Here is a 16526-nt window from a genome sequence, read left to right as displayed (position 1 = left end):
TGCTCCTGATGTAAAAGAACGGGAAGACGTTGGCACTCAGTTTAAAATCAGTCCCAAAAAATTTGGATAAAAACCGGATTTTCTGCAAATATTTTAATGAACGACACAATGCTGCGTCGTTACCGGACTACCCCTGAGTAAAAGAACGACGCAATGCTGCGTCGTTACCAAGCCAAAGTGTTAAGACTTTGGATTGGATTCCATCCACACTTGGGGCTTTTGAGTCTTTTAGTTTGTCAGTGTTCTTTCTAATTATTTTGCATATTATGGGTATATCCCTGAATTCATTCTCCTCCCCTCCTTCAGACATTTGTGAGGGTGATGGGATGTCATCCAACCTTTCCAGTGTGAACAGATGTAAAATAATCATTTAAAGTGTTTGCTGCCCTTTTATCATCCATTTATATGCAAAATAATACATTTTAAATAGAGTTGAAATGAAAAGTCATGCCATAAAGCAAGAATAAATTCTTGGTTACCAAATTTTGTATGCATTATATTTTACATGATGTACTGTATGAATATACAGTATGAATATACAGTATACTGTACGGGTATATATTTTTTTGAGCAAAACTGCTTTAGTAGATTTTCTGAGCCATAGCACTGGGTTCAATAAGCCCCATGGGGACTAGTAAATTTGTGAATCATCTTGTTCCATAGCCCAGGGGCAAGAAGCGCAGTGGAGGGCATACCTCAGTTGACCAGTGAGAATAACCACTATGACACCAAAGAACATGGACAAGGAGCACCGTGGAGAGCATACCTCAATTGACCAATGAAAATATCCACTATGACACCAAAGAACATATCAAATCGCTTAACACAACTTTCTAATGATCATTGGAATCTTTAAGATACCTAAAAATTACTCTGAAATTACATAAGAAACTGCTACTGCACTAACTGCCACACGATGGCATGACCAGCTGCTGGTCCAGATGTTCTGGCAAGCCCATCCAATGTGAAGGCTCATTCTGCTGTGTACAATTTTCTGGTTCATTCTTAATTTTTTTTTACCCTCATAGTAAACTGTGTCTTCAGTATGTTTCTTGTTAGCTCCGAGGTCTCTTTTTATCCTTGTGTGTGACACTTGTCAACAGTGGATTGCGATTTCAATTGAGCTACCTTACTGTACTGTATTGTGGTTTATAAGGTGAACGCTTTCTTGTGGTCTCAAGTATTTACAGTACAGGTAAGGTAATTATGAAGGAAAGTGCTAAGCCATTATGACTATATAGCAGAACAGATGCTTTGGTTTCCTTGGCTCCTGCTGGTAGGGAATCTCTGTACCTTCCTTTATGAGGAAGAGGTTAAGATTTTAATACTTATGTCTTTCGAGAAGTTTTGATGCATTGGTACTCCTTCTGAATTGGCTAACAGACTTTCCCCAGCCACCTCCTCTGATTGTGGCTCCTAAATGCCCTCAGCCTCTGGCCACATAGGCTCTGGTGATTGTTTCTCTAGGTGTATAAGTTTAGGGATCCACTCCCTATGAGGTTTGGCTTATAAACACAGAACTCGACCTGAGGTCCCAGGTTCTCACCTCCTGGCTTGGGCTTCCTGTTTTGACAGGTCATTTGAAGGCACCGGCTGTTCATGAGTACCTCATGAGCCTGTTGTGGCATCTGAACTTCGTCTCAATGGTTTATCGTCAGGGCTGTGTTTGGTTGAAGGTGCTATACCATTTTATCGGATGGTCGACACTTCACTGACTGAGGGACTATGTAGTACTTGCTCACTCTGTAGGGCCTGAAGATACTCCTACTTTGGTGTTTTACTCTGCAGGATTTTTGGGGCTCGGTTCCATGGTAACTTGCGAGACCATCATTCTGTCTATTACTGGAAACATCCAGCATCCCATAGAAGCATGGGAAGGGACTTGTCCCCAGCTTCATCATCTGAACATGGACACTGGCCTTTATTGGTGTTAGTGGTGACCAGTTGCCCTCTTGCAGTTCTCCATGTGTTCCACATTTGGGATGTGCTAAATATGTTTATATACAGTCTCTTATACTTTTATCCCATTTTGATGTGTTTCCTGACTAGGATGCTGTGGTATTGGATGCTGTCACAAATGGAGCAGGTGGGACTTGATCTATTTGTTTGTAAAGTGCTTTTTTAGGACTTCTTACTATACCTCCATCTGTATAAGATGCAGATAGCAACACTCTTATGGCTCCTTTATGTGTACATACACACATGAAGGATGGCACCACCAGTGTCAGTTGGCTTGGCGGTCTTTCTAGCTTCTCCCGTTGCTTGACAAGCCTTGAGTTTGTTGTAGTAATTGTTTATCTCCTGATGCTTTAGCAACTGTCAGGCAGTCCCCTCTTGTTTTCTCTTTTATGTCAGCTCTTTTAGAGCCTCTCTTGTTGGGGTTTGGCTGGTTCTTGCTCTTTTGCTGTTGTTTCTTGGGTGCTGTTATGCTTTTCTGAATTTACCCGAGGGCCACTAACACTAGTGGCCTCGACAAGGACAGGAAGCTGGTGGGTTGTCAAAGGCCCCTCTGTTTGCCCTGATGATTCTTTCCAGATGGATTTTAAAATCTAACAATGTTTTGGCATTTATGGCTTTGGTGGGTAGGTGGTTCCATGGGTTTATAACAGTGGGTGAAAAAGCATCTCCTGTTTTCAGTCCTACATTGTGGCTAGTTTAGCTTGAAACCGTTGTTCCTTATTTGTGTTATGTACATCTGACCTTTTGAAGACATTGTCTGGATCAACATCCTCCAAATTGTTCAGTACACTATTTTAAAAGTTAAACTTTCTTTTTAAAAACTTTAAAAAGTTTTTAAAAGAATCCCTTCCTCCATCACTCCATAGTTTGTGGCTCTGGCTAAATCTTTTTGTGTTGTCCCACGAGTCAAGGAAGGAGCTTCTTCCTCCTTTCCTTCTTTGCATTTTCTGACACCTGCTTTCTAAAATGGTCTCGTTTTCATTTGGGTTTGGTTTCTTCGCTCATTTTATTCTTACAACATGTGTCTAGTTGCTACATTTTCTGGGGAGAGCCCCTTCGGTTTCCCAGAGCTATACTGGGCTGATGTGTATATATTAGACTGTAGCAACAGTCAATCAATGGAGTTCTATACCTACTGAGGACCACGAGTCAGAGCCTGGCCCCTTCAAAGAGACACGAGGAGCAACAGCCTATAGAAAACCCCCCATGTAGTTGGAAGCAGTCTATATCTGCTATCTACCAGGTCAAGCACATAGAAAGGTAGGACTCCCAAAATAAACTACAACTGGTTAAAAATTACAAACCGAAAGCCGAACAAGCAAGCAGAACTCCCTAATCAGAAACAAGCAAACAAGCATGACGTCACCAAAGCCACCACGCCACTGTCTGAGCAGCTCCTCCCCTCTCCGGGAGGGGAAGGGGGGGAGGGCAAGACCTCCCGTGCCAGCTACCCAACCCCAGTGCAGAGGCTGGATATCAAAATGGCAAAAAAAAACCAACTGGAGGGAGGGAGGGATGCCGGGGAGCCTCCGGGTCTCACCCAGAAAATGGCATTTCGATACATTCAATGCTGGTTTACTGTGGAGAGCCCCTTCGGCTTCCCAGAGCTACCTAACCAAAGGCCAAGAGGACTACTCTCCCCTGATAAGTCTCCAAGCGCGCCAAGACCACCTCGACCAGTTCAGCCAAAAGGCATCGACCCTGGCAGCCTCGAAGCCAGGGAAGGGCGCCATATACTGTATACCGGAAGACGCCTCAACCAGGTCTGGGGCCTCCCTTCCCCCTCCCAGGGAGGGGGAGCTGCGCAGACAGGGGCGCGGTGGCTGTGGTGATGTCATGTTTGTTTGCTTTTCTGATTGGGGAATTCTGCTTGCTCGTTCAGCTTTTGGTTTGCAATTTTTAACCAGCTGTAGTTTGTTTTGGGATTCCTACTTTTACGGGCACCTGACCTGGTAGATGGAAGACATAGACTGCTTCCAACAACATGGGGGGGGGGTGTCTATAGGCCATTGCTCCTCGTGCCTGTCTGAGGGGGCCAGGTTCTGACTCGTGGTTCCCGGTAGGCATAGAACTCCATTGATTGACTGTTGCCGCAGTCTAATATATACACATCAGCCCAACATAGCTCTGGGGAGCCTTTGGGGTCTCACCCAGAAAATGGCGTTTCATTACATTCAACGCTGTTTTTTTTTAAAGGGGGGGGGGGCTGGTTTTGCCTCTCTTATTTCTGCCCTGTTTATTAATTCTCTGACCCCTATTCCCTGGCTCCTGTATACCCTTGTACCATTGCTATGAGTCTGTTTGGCACCCTTACAGCTGTTATGTCTTCTTCCACCCAGATCCAGAGTTTCTGGTGAGCTGGCCTCCTACTCTTGTCTCCTCCCCATCACACATGTGTTTATAGTGGGTCAATTATCATGTGGGTGATGTGTCTGGTTCGCATCACCTTGAGTCCTCTCTGCCTACTAATTTTTCACTTGATAAGTTCCTGTTGTGTTTGCTCACTCCATAGATTTACCCTATTGGATAATAGGGTAAATGTGGAAAATTAAATGCCCTTTTGAGTGCCATCTTACTTGTTCTCAACCTTTATTTTGCCTCTTTCCTGAGTATGCTTGGGCAGACTGGGGTTAAAGTGATTGTGGCCACCTACCTCAACCCAGTACTCGTAGGTGATGTTGCCACTTACTGGCTATCATTATTTTATTTTATATATTTTTTATTATAGGGGTAATTACTGTACTTATTAAGTACAGTAATTTCAGAATGATTCTTGGCTATCTTAAGATACCAATGAATGCTTGGAGGCAGTGTTCAGTGACTAAAATATTCTTGTGTCACAGCAAGCAGTTATTCCTATTGGTTGATTATGGAATGCTCTCAACTGAGTTACTCATCCTACTCGTCCCTGCACTACAAGAGAGTTTGCAAGGTTACTTGTCTTGTGTTTCATAGATGCTCAGGGCCAGGCATACTAGTGATGGTCTTGGAATAACCCAGCGCTAATAGCTCAGGAGAGCTACTGAGGTGCTGTTTAAAATTAATATTTCATTACACTCATTGTCCTATTTTTTTTACAGTTTACCACTGTGGAAGTCCCCTTGGCTGGTCTGAGATTTTTATGTTCAAGACTTGGAAAAATGGCACTGACTGGCCCATCTCAGTTGTCATGTATGGGGACATGGGAGCTATCAATGCGCAATCACTTTCTAGGTAAGGTTGCAAAATAATTTTTAGCACGATAAATAACATATACTGAAAAATAATCCTTATGCATTGTAGACAAAAGTATGCACAAATAATGCATATTTAAATGAGAGGCTGGTTATTTATCAGTTTGGCTGGCCTGGTACTGGCCTGGAGGGCCACTTCAAAGTAGTCCTGACCCGTGTGCACCACCCAGCTAAGGTCAAAGTCGGACAGGTGTTGCCCGTGTGCGCTCTGTCACACTCAAATTTTTATACTTTTTCCAGTTTTCCTACCTTGTTTTTCTTCCTACATCATTAACTGTAGTATTAAATTGTTGGCAATAGAACACTGCGCATTTTAAAACAAGTCCCATAATAATCGGACAATAAATAGAATTTTTTTAAATATTGTAATTGTTGATGCTGTTAACCCTTCAACTGCTCGGCTTCCAAATATAGCACCCCCCCCTTCCTAGTGCACAGGAAATAAATTCTCTGGAAAAAATTCTTTGTTTTTTTGAAAATGTCAAAAACCGTTCCCTGAGTATGGATATGTTAACAAAAAGTCAAAATTGTACTTACTTTGGTTGCTATGGGGTCCATAAGTTCGCTCGTGACGACATCAATCCCTAGTCACCCGTGGTGTATGCTCCCGGGGCCAGTAGGGCGCCCGGGTAAAGATGCGGGAGTTGCCACGAATATATTTTTGTTAATTTATTGCGCAGGTTCCAAATACATTATTTTTTTTTTTTGTGCCAATCCTATGTATAATGAACACATACACTATATTATGGCAGTAGAACATCCGTATTGTCCGAAGACACTGTTATGTGCATGACACGTGTACACATATCTGGTACATATTTCCAATGTATCATGCTAATTTATGTATACAGTATATACAATCTATTTACACCCTGTACAGTATCACACACTATATACACACACCATAAACACACTCAGAACTCTACGAGTGTGATCGGCCACTCGCAGCCAGTCCTCCCTCACTCCTCCAACATCGTACTCGCCATCACCCCTCCTCCCACCATACTGTTATTCACACCAATGTTTCATGTTCATTTATGAATATTTACAACATATTTACACACTATACACTATCACACACTATATACATTCACCATCAACACACTCAGAACTCTGCAAGTGTGATCTGCCACACCCAGCCAGTCCTCCCTCACTCCAACATCTTACTCGCCAACATTGCTCCTCCCACCATACTGTTATTGTTTTTATTACACTATTTACACATGTTATGTATACGTATCTACTTGTTTTATTCACCAAAACTATGCAAGTAAGCCGGTATTGTGTCAGCACAGTGGCCACCTTACACTGTATGAGAAATCACACAACAGCCAGCAGACGACGCTACGATTACGACGTCACCTCCCTCACCAAAATAGCTCCTCCCAACATACTCCTGTTGCTGTTATTGCACTATATACACACATTGTATATACCCATGTACATATGTGTTCACCATAGCGAACCACTAAGACCATAGAACCACTATGGTGAGCAAAACAAGAGTGGCTGCCACACACGGTGAGGCTACCTCGATTCCCTCCGTCCCTCACCAAACCTCCTCCTCCCACAATACTATGCACAGTGCTAATTATCATCACAGTCCTGCTATTATCACAATCTTGGTCACTAATTCCTGTAAATGAATAATTGATCACAAGTTTATTTTGTAAAGGAACCTACGAAGTCGTTTGACGATTCCTCGATGGACGAAATAATGCTGTTGTGCTGAGGCTAGCTCTGTGAACATCGTGAATAGCATCGAATCACTGATATTTGAACATTGTACACAGTCATTATCACACTCAGGCTCTTCTGTAATACTATCATGGCTAATTATACACGTTATATATATATATTTTAACATTATTAGGCGATGCTGTGGTCACAATGCTGAACAGCGGTGCTGTGAGCTCATGCTGTGTGCACCAGCCTTGGTTGCTTACTCAGTACTGAGGCTCTCACACCCGGGAATGTGGCCCACGATTTTTTTTAAAGATGGCGTCTGCTTACAAGAGCCCTGAGGAAGCTGATGTGAATCCCAAGTAGCCGTGGGAGTTTTGAATGGAACGCAAAAATATAAATACCCGGAGGCGTGTTGCACACCCCCGTCGAGAGCCTGCAGGCGCGTTGCGCAGTTTAGTATACAACATGATGCGTTGCATCATGTTGTATACTGCGTGTATTGTTTTGATGCTGCTGGGAGCGTCATCATGATGCCAAAGTGTTAATAATAATAATGCATTGTCAGGGAACAGGCACCCAATTTATACATAGAGTACTTATTTGGCTTATATCAAGGCCCCCCCTAGGGTCAAATTGGTGACCTTTCCCAGGATGCAACCACACAAGAAGCTGACTAACTCCTGGGTACCTATTTACTGCTAGGAAGGCGTGGGCATTAGGTGATAAGAAATACGCCCAACCATTTCTGTCCCGCCCGGGATTCGTAATTTTCGATTGAGTCAAGAATGAACCCGACTACTACTGGAACCCTTAATGGGTGCATTATTAAATGAGGGTTGCATTAATAATCAAAAAGTGAAATAAACACTTTTTTGGGAGGAGATCATTAGGAGAATTGGACAGGTATTTGAGTGTTATTTATAATGATAGACATTTTTCTAATATTTTTTAATTTTGAAATGTTGTAAGACTCACTAAATGCTTTTCACCTTAAAATTTAGTTAAGATTGGAATGATATGGATATGCATAACAAATATGCAGTACAGAAAATATTTTCAAACATTTAACCAAATACATTTCCTTTCATCAAAAGTGCTTCACACTTTTGTATTTTTAATCATGCTTGAGTTATGAAACTTTGCTAGTTTTCTCAGAAAGAGGACTGAACAAATAATATTCCCATCATATCTGTAAGAATTACTTTATACAGTATTTCATTCCTTTGTCTTAAGTGTAGGATATCATAAGTATGATACATTGGTACAATACTGTACTATACTACTACTGTTTGCTCATAGTATAATTTGCTTTGATGATTTCAGACTGCAAGAGGAGACACAGATGGGAATGTATGATGCTGTGATTCATGTTGGAGATTTTGCTTATGACATGGATTCTGTTAGTATCTATAAATTAGTTTAATTTCCATTTTCAGTATAATGTCATGTGTAAATTATTGTCAAAACACATCAGTTTTTTTTTTTTTTGTGACAAAATCCATTTACTATGCTCAGAACATTGGTAATGGCTCGCTACATTTTGGTGCAGCTACCACATAAACATACAAGTCATTTGTAGCTTCAGTAGTGCAGTTTACCATCAGCTTGTCCTACAAAGTGAAAGTACTTTAACTATTGTAATTGCAAAAAATCTTACAGTGTAAGAAAAGGCACTTCACATTTATTTTGTATAAACCCATTATGTTGGTGCCTGATGTCAGACTATTTATTTAATTGAAAAAGCAAATTACTACTAATAATAATTGTTTTTACATAGGTAATCTAAATTTAAAATTTTGGCTTTGAACTGTAGATTAGCAATGTGATGTTTATGCTACATGCAATTTTTAAGCATTAATTAGTTATATACAGTGTAGACTGTTTTCTAGGACTTTTTTTCAAGAGTACCAATTGATTCAGACAACATGTATTCCACGTAATATTTTTTTAATTGTATGGATGGATGATAATATGGATGGCATGCCACTTCACTGCCTGGTGGTGGTGAGGTGGAACAAATTTATTTGTAATTGGCAGATCTATTAGTTTTTTCAGTGTTTCTACTATTAACCGAGTGGTTTAATCCAGACCATTAACAGTTTGGTTTAATGCAGCATTTCTATTATGGCCAGATTGGTTTAATCCCAGGGTTTCTCTTGTTGCATAGGTTTAATACAGGGTTTCCATTGTGGCAATTAGTTTAATACTTATTGCCAGATTGGTTTAATCCCAGAGTTTCTATTGTTGTAGATAAGATTAATACAGAGGTTTCCAGTGTGGCAATTAGTTTAATACAGTTTCCATTGTGGTAATTAGTAACACAGGGCTTCCATTGTGGCAATTAGTTAAACACAGGACTTCCATTATGGCATATTACTTTAATCCAGGGTTTCCATTGCGATGTTAGTTTAATACAGAGTTTTCACTGTTGCATTAAGGTTAATATAGTACATAGTTTCCATTAACAGTTGTAAATGTATATTAATTGGAAATTCTTGAAAGCTTTGTGTTTATGACTAAACAATCTGAGTATCGTCTTACTCTTGTCTGGATGACCGTCTCCAGTGATTCCCAAGCATAATACATGACCCTGCGTGGATGCTGTAGTCCCCTATGGCATCAATGCCAATTTACACTTGCCTGACTGTAGATCATGAGCCTTAGGGCATACAAATACTGAATAATGTGGGTGGCAGAAAAAATTGCACCAAGAAGGGTTTCTCATACTCAAAAGTTTTTTCTTGTGTTAAGAATGTGCTTTTTAAATGAAAAAGGGTGCAAATATTTCACTAATAACTCTTGTTGCACTAATAACAGATATTAGATTTTAAAATGTAGAAACAAAAGCCTAATACGCCTGAGTTATACAGGCTGTCAGCAGAATCGTATGGGGTTGAATCCCTACTGATTCAGATAATTTGAGTGTGTACTATACTATACTTGATTTAATCTTCGCTATATGAAGCATTTTATTCATGTATTGTTAGTATGTTTAGATTAGTTTATAGTCTTTGCAAAATATGAATGCTGTGTATTAAATACATTGTCTAATACTGTATTTGCATTCTTAAACTAGGACAATGCCCGTGTTGGTGACGAGTTCATGCGACAGATTCAACCAATTGCTGCCTACGTCCCTTATATAACCTGCCCGGGTAACCATGAACAAAAATAGTAAGTTTAAAATAGTTTTTCTGGGGGGGAGCCCCTACGGCTCCTCGGAGCTATCCATGGCTGACAAGGATACCCTAATTATTTTGCATCAGTCGATGTGGGTGGAGTTCTAGGCCTACCGGGGACCACGAGCCAGAACCTGCCCCCCCTTCACAGAAGCACTAGGAGTAATGGCCCATAGAAATGCACATGTGATTTGGAGCATTCTATATCTGCCATCGACCGGGACAGGCATCCAGAAAGGTAAGCGCCACAAAACAAACCCCTATTTTGGTTAACAACGAAAATTGTCAAACGAGTGGACAGAACTCCCCAAAAGAAAAACGAACAAGCAAGCATAACGCCACACGAGCCGCGCCGCGCTTACCGCGCTTTTGGCGCTTACTTTTCTGGGTGCCTGTCCTGGTCAATGGCAGATATAGAATGCTCCAAATCACATGTGCATTTCTATGGGCTATTGCTCCTCGTGCCTCTGTGAGAAGGGGGGGGGGGGGGGGCAGGTTCTGGCTCATGATCCCCGGTAGGCCTAGAACTCCACCCACATCGACTGATGCAAAATAGTTAGGGTATCCATATCAGCCATGGATAGCTCCGGGGAGCCTCCGGGACTCGCCCAGAAAATGGCGTTTCATTACATTCAACGCTGGTTTTATTAAGTAGCTTTTTTTTTAGTACAGAATCTCTAAATCCAACTGTAAACTAATACTTACAAATACAAAATTTATCATTAGTGTTTATTTTTAAATTCCAAATCAATAACTTTGACTTATTTTGGTTTTTGTCATTTGCTTTGTTTTGTTATGCTTTCCTATAACTGCTGCTATCAATCTATTGTGTATGTACTGAATGTAACAATTTTTGTATTTTTTGGTGTCTAACAAGTAAACTAATATGCAGAATCTTTCATTAAGGTCCTTGACAATTAACCAGTCTGTGTGTGTGATAAATGGCCTTATGAGAAGGAAAGTAATCATTCTTCCCCCCACCCCACCCTTTTCCAATTAATTTTAAAATTTACTAACATGTTCATATAGTATTTTACTTATTGGCAGGTCATTTACACATACAGTCAGTCCTCACTTTGCATGAGGAATGTGTACCTGACCTGGCTTTAACCTGCAGATTGGAGCTTCAAGATTGGAAGACTACAGATTTGTTGTTTTTTGATGATGCTTTGGGTTCCATGTCATCTGACAAGTACCCCAGTCTTCATCCACTATTGCTTGCTGAGAGTTCAAAGCAGCTTTGGTTTTCCACTGTGCATGTGCTTACTGTTAAGGGAATGGAAGTACATTCTGCATTTCCACCCTTGTTCTTTGAGGGAGGACTTCATGGAAGTTTTGTGTCCATGCATGGGTCCTTGGTTCCTCCTTCCTCAACCCGTTCTCGCACTTTCTTACAGTCAATATTGACTTATTAAATAGGTGCATATGTGACATACTAATTTATTGTGACTATTTTAGTTTACCTTGAAAAGCTTCATAGAAAACACCGACCTTACCTAACCTTCTTAGTATGTTAAGATAAGCATCTTATTGCTTCGTAATTACAATGATTACTTAACCTATACCTATAATAGGTTAAGTAATAATTGCAATTAAGAAGCAATAAGATGCTTATCTTAACATACTAAGAAGGTTAGGTAAGGTCGGTGTTTTCTATGAAGCTTTTCAAGGTAAACTAAAATAGTCACAAAAAATTAGTATGTCACATATGCACCTATTTAATAAGTTAATATTGACTATACGAAAGTGCGAGAATGGGTTGCCTTCCTATGAGTGGGTGAATTTGTCATTTTGTCTATACTAGGGCATGTTTCAATTTCTCTGCTCTGCAGAGAAGTTGTGCAGTGGTCTCTAGGCCATTGCTCCTTGTGCCTCTCTGAGGGGGCCAGGTACTAGCGCTGGTCCCCGGTAGGCCTAAACTCCATCGATTGACTGTTGGGAAAGTAATATATACACATCAGCCCGGTATAGCCCTGGGGAGCTGAAGGGGCTCTCCACAGAAACAATATTTAAAAAAAATTTCCTTACAGCAATTTCAGCAACTACCGATCAAGGTTCAGCATGCCCAATTATGAGGATACAGAGAGTTTGTTCTTCAGCTGGGACATGGGACAAGTGCATTTTATTGCCATTAATACTGAGGCTTACTACTTCCTTGAATATGGATTGAAGCCTCTCTCTCGACAGTATGAATGGCTCATCAAAGACCTGGAGGTTAGTAAAGAACGTACTTTATTATTTTTCATAATTCATTCAAATTTTTTTTCTAAATAAAGTACATACTGCTGATTTAGTTAATAATTTTACTGTGAATATTGTTGTGCTTATGAGTATGTTGTTATTAACCTTTATTCACTGCACCACTGTTTATAGCCAAAATCCCCCCCTGGTGTGCAGTTTTTTATTTGTTACATAAATATATGACTGTTATATAACATTTTACAGTTGCTGCTCCAGTATGATAGTTAGCATTTTAAGAACTGGTGCTCGGTTTTAGCTTCTGGTTCTTGAAGACCTTTAATAACTTGCAAAGGCTTAATATGACTTAATAATGTGGAGATATCTTAGTGTAGCAAGCAACAGGGAGCCATCAGTTGGCCCTCCAGGAAAAAGGGTAAAGAACAGAATGTAAAATGTGGTGAAGCACTACTAAAAACTCACTAAATTTACAGGTTAGCTTGGATTACCCACACAAATCTGTATAGTATTCAGTAATCAAAATTCACCCATGAACAAATATTCACTCCCTCCTGACGAACTTATTTTACCTAGCCTTGCTGCTTATCTTGTGCATTGCATATACTGAATCTAGCTTCGTCACATGCTTACCATGTCCTATCTAGCTTCGTCACATGCTTACCATGTCCTATCTTCTTTGCAACCTTCCTCTTCTGTTTTCAAATTCATTTTCCACCAGTCTACCATTATTCATTGTTCAACATGCTCAAATCATTGCAATATGGTTTCAGTTTAACACTTTGTTGAATTTTTTACTTTCATTCGTTACATTTTTATTTCTTACTCTCTTCTTAGAACACAACTTCATGTTTCTCAGATTAACAATGTTACCGCACCAGTTCTTGATTTTTTATGTTTATTCCACACCGTTGTCCAACATATGTACTTTACATAAGGCTCAGTACTACTACACCCTGTACTTCATATATGTATTTCCTCATTTACTGAAATGTCCTTGTGCAAGAGTAGTATGATAAAGGTGAATTAGACTTCATCAAAAAATTAACATTTTATTACAAAATATATTGAAAGTACAGTGTATGTAATTCAATGTTTTATGAGAATCACAAAAATTTTGTAAAGCTCTATGGTAAATAATTATCAAAAGAAGGCACCAAGCCAGGAAGACTATGTAGCACTGTCTGTGTCACTGGATATTCAAAAAGTTCTAAATATCACTTAGGATGCCAATATGAGAACAAAAGCACGTAATGTGAGCTTTATCGAAGGTGTGGGATTCACCAAGGACTCTGTCGAGAGAGAAATTATATTAGCAAAGTGAGACATATGATTGTCCTGAAAATTGAGACAACCTACAAGAAGGTGCACGACAAAGTGGGACAATGCAGTTCAGACCATAAGGAGCAGAGTGGCATTCCATTAAGTGCTCCTGAGTTAAGTGTGTATTGCCAATACATAAGCAAACCAAAGGCATTTCTAGTTGTCTATTATGGTGGTAGGTATCAAGGGTATAGGTTATCTTTAAGAATGTGCAGTTTGTTATCGGTAACATCAGACCAATAACCCTGCCGGCAGTCTAGGATTGAGGAATGAATGACTAGGTAGAAATATGAATAAGGAATACCTTTTTGGAAAATAAGACAAGTGTGGATAGCCTTCTTAGTGGCAATGTCCAAATGTTCATTTAAGGTAATACCAATATGGCTGAGAACCCAGTAAAACTCAACTGTCGTAAATCTGCTAGAAATAAGAAACAACCAATATTAGATTTCGACCACCACAAGATGCATATGGTTAAATGACCACAGAGCCATGAGGGGACTGCTAGTCAACCATAATAACAAAGGAGCATTGGTATCAGAAAAGCAGTTGACAAAGCGCATAGAACATTGTATGAAGTTCTGCTATGAAGATGCAAACCTTTGAGAATGGATGGCATATGTAGGTTTGGTCACTAAAGACAATGGAATAGCCAACACCCTCAGCAGACTTACACCCATCTGTGATTATGGCAGTGTGTGAAGAATAGTGTTCAAGGAAAAGGTAGTTTCATAACACACAGATGGTTGTTATGAAACCCATCATAACCTATCATAAGCCTTCACTATGTAGGTCCACATGCAAAGTTCTGCAAAACTTTGCAAATGGGACCCTCCACAGGGGCAAGGTTGGAACATGAGAAATACTGTATTACCAACATGAATGAATTAGGGAATTTTACTAGTGAGACATTCATACAGAAAAAGAAAGGTGGTGAAAGGAAACAGGGCCCACATAAGGGATAACAAGCAAAGCAGGGCATAAGTAGACAGAGTTAACTCATGTCTAACTAGGTGGGCTAACAGGACGAGCTGATTGATTAAGGCAGGCTGCACTAAACCTCCTGGTTTACCTCTGTTCCCCCACCCAAGAAGCGTGTTACTCCTCCGGGGGCCAAAGTTACTGGGTAGGCTCAACTCTCAGATGAAGGAACTTAAGGGAATGTATAGGTGTTTATGCATGGCTAACACATAGGGTGTATTTCACTTATGTGCCACCACAGCAGGCAGGAAAAGGAAAATAGGAGACACCCTCTCCTACCTGAAGGTGGCACACAAGAGCTCCCTCCCCCTCCACCCCACCCTCACCATCTTTATAGATTATTTTCTATTAAATTTTTTGTTGGTAAAGTTTAAAAAAATGTAAATACATGCCTGTATATTAAAATTTGGTAAAAATACCTCAAGTACTAGTAAATAATTGGCTTAAATATTTTCACTGCAGCACACTTTCTTGCATTAAATTCCCAGGTCTGTACAGATTTAAAGGGTCTACATTTTAATTAGTAACACTACCCAGGACAGGAAAGTGTGGATTTATGCTATTACTTCTATTGCGCGTTGCTTACAAAGAGCAGTTTCTTTTATCTATTCAAGACCCAAAATAAGCTGACTGTTCTCATAAAAATTCCAATATACAGTAACAAAATTTTTGGGTAAAAATTTCCCTTCATTCATTAGCATTTTTCTGTGCCCACCTAGCATAGCATGGATTATATATTCCATCTACAAAAGGGTGGTGTCATTTACATATTCACTGAGGCCACGCTGCAATACATAATTCATTAATAGTGAAGACCCTTTATAGAATCCAACACTATTGTATATGGTATTCAACAGCTGCATAACCAGATGCTCGGAAGGTCTTCCCTGAAAAAAAGATTTAGATGATCAAGGCTGAATGAAGCTTTGAGAGTAACCAAAGCATATTTGAAATAATGGATCACTTGTGAAGTGCTTTCATAAATTTTTACTGTATATTTATTGTTAGTTCATATACTGTATTAGGTATTTTTATTGGTGAAACCATGAAACAAAGACATTTTACAAACCTGCTCCTCCCATGGAAAATTTATCATCTGATGGCGATCAAGGAAATGTGCAAACTCTTCCAGATCTATAACATTCTTGTGTAGTTCGTGTGAAGTAGATACTGACAGGACCAACATACGTTTAGGAGGTACACTACTGTCATTAATCTTGGTCAGGACATTTGAAAGAGATGTTAAACTGTAAGAAATAGGCATGGAAAAATTGGAAATGTGCCCAAAACATTGCCGTTCAGTGTTCAAAGCCTTTGAACACGATAGCCAGTATTGTTAGTTATGATGAATTAATTTTTACCTAAATGTTCTTCAGGGTTATTAAGAAGATATTTCACTACACCATTCTCCTAGTAAGTAACACCCCTCTATATGCATCACAATGGTTGTAGGCCACTACAAAATTAAAAACTATTATATATTAGTTTAATCCCTTCATATCAGCATTCATAAGAAACATGTAATTTCACACATTATGCATTCCAAATCATTTAAGTTGCACATAGTTTTATACTTGCAAATTACAAAATTACTGTAAATAAATTTTCAATACAGTGGCTCCTCCATTTACGAATTTAATCCATTCCCAGAGATAGTTTGTAAGCTGAAAATTCGCAACCCGAAACAAATTTTCCCGTAAGAAATTATATAAATTTAATTAATCCGTTCCACACTCCCAAAAATATTAACTTTAAAATAGATTTCATACCTAATTCACACAAAACTCTAGTACTATATTATGTACATAGCTTACCTTTATTGATGACTCTTGTTGGCGTATGGAAGACAATGAGGAGGAGGGGGGGGGGGAGGAAAGGTGTTAGTGTTTGGAAGGGGAGTCCCCTTCCATTATAACATCAGGTAGTGATGACTTCTCTGGGGTACACTCTCCTGTGTTTTGCCTGAATA

General features: G+C 39.7%; 2 protein-coding genes across 3 annotated transcripts in view; one reads left to right on the top strand and one right to left on the bottom strand.

Moving 5' to 3' along the window:
• LOC123747281 (acid phosphatase type 7) overlaps positions 1–16526 on the top strand; it is a 69507-nt gene that overhangs the window by 12638 nt on the left and 40343 nt on the right. The window contains exons 4-7 of the mRNA XM_045729361.2: positions 5040–5172; positions 8202–8277; positions 9955–10052; positions 12088–12271. Of these exons, the coding sequence (XP_045585317.2) occupies positions 5040–5172; positions 8202–8277; positions 9955–10052; positions 12088–12271 (491 nt within the window). The remainder of the gene's footprint in view (positions 1–5039; positions 5173–8201; positions 8278–9954; positions 10053–12087; positions 12272–16526) is intronic.
• The window catches only part of LOC123747288 (uncharacterized), a 31959-nt gene continuing 28725 nt past the window's right edge, over positions 13293–16526 (bottom strand). The window contains exons 5-6 of one of the 2 annotated variants that reach the window (XM_045729373.2): positions 15627–15804; positions 13293–15444 (exon numbers count right to left, since the gene is read on the bottom strand). In XM_045729373.2, the coding sequence (XP_045585329.1) occupies positions 15301–15444; positions 15627–15804 (322 nt within the window). In that variant the 3' untranslated portion in view covers positions 13293–15300. The remainder of the gene's footprint in view (positions 15445–15626; positions 15805–16526) is intronic. The other variant, XM_045729385.2, reaches the window with a different exon arrangement.

Source organism: Procambarus clarkii, chromosome 10 (genome assembly GCF_040958095.1).
Source record: "Procambarus clarkii isolate CNS0578487 chromosome 10, FALCON_Pclarkii_2.0, whole genome shotgun sequence".
In the NCBI taxonomy this organism is placed as follows: domain Eukaryota; kingdom Metazoa; phylum Arthropoda; class Malacostraca; order Decapoda; family Cambaridae; genus Procambarus; species Procambarus clarkii.
Note: the sequence above shows the minus strand (reverse complement) of the source record. Positions and strands in the feature narration are given on the sequence as shown.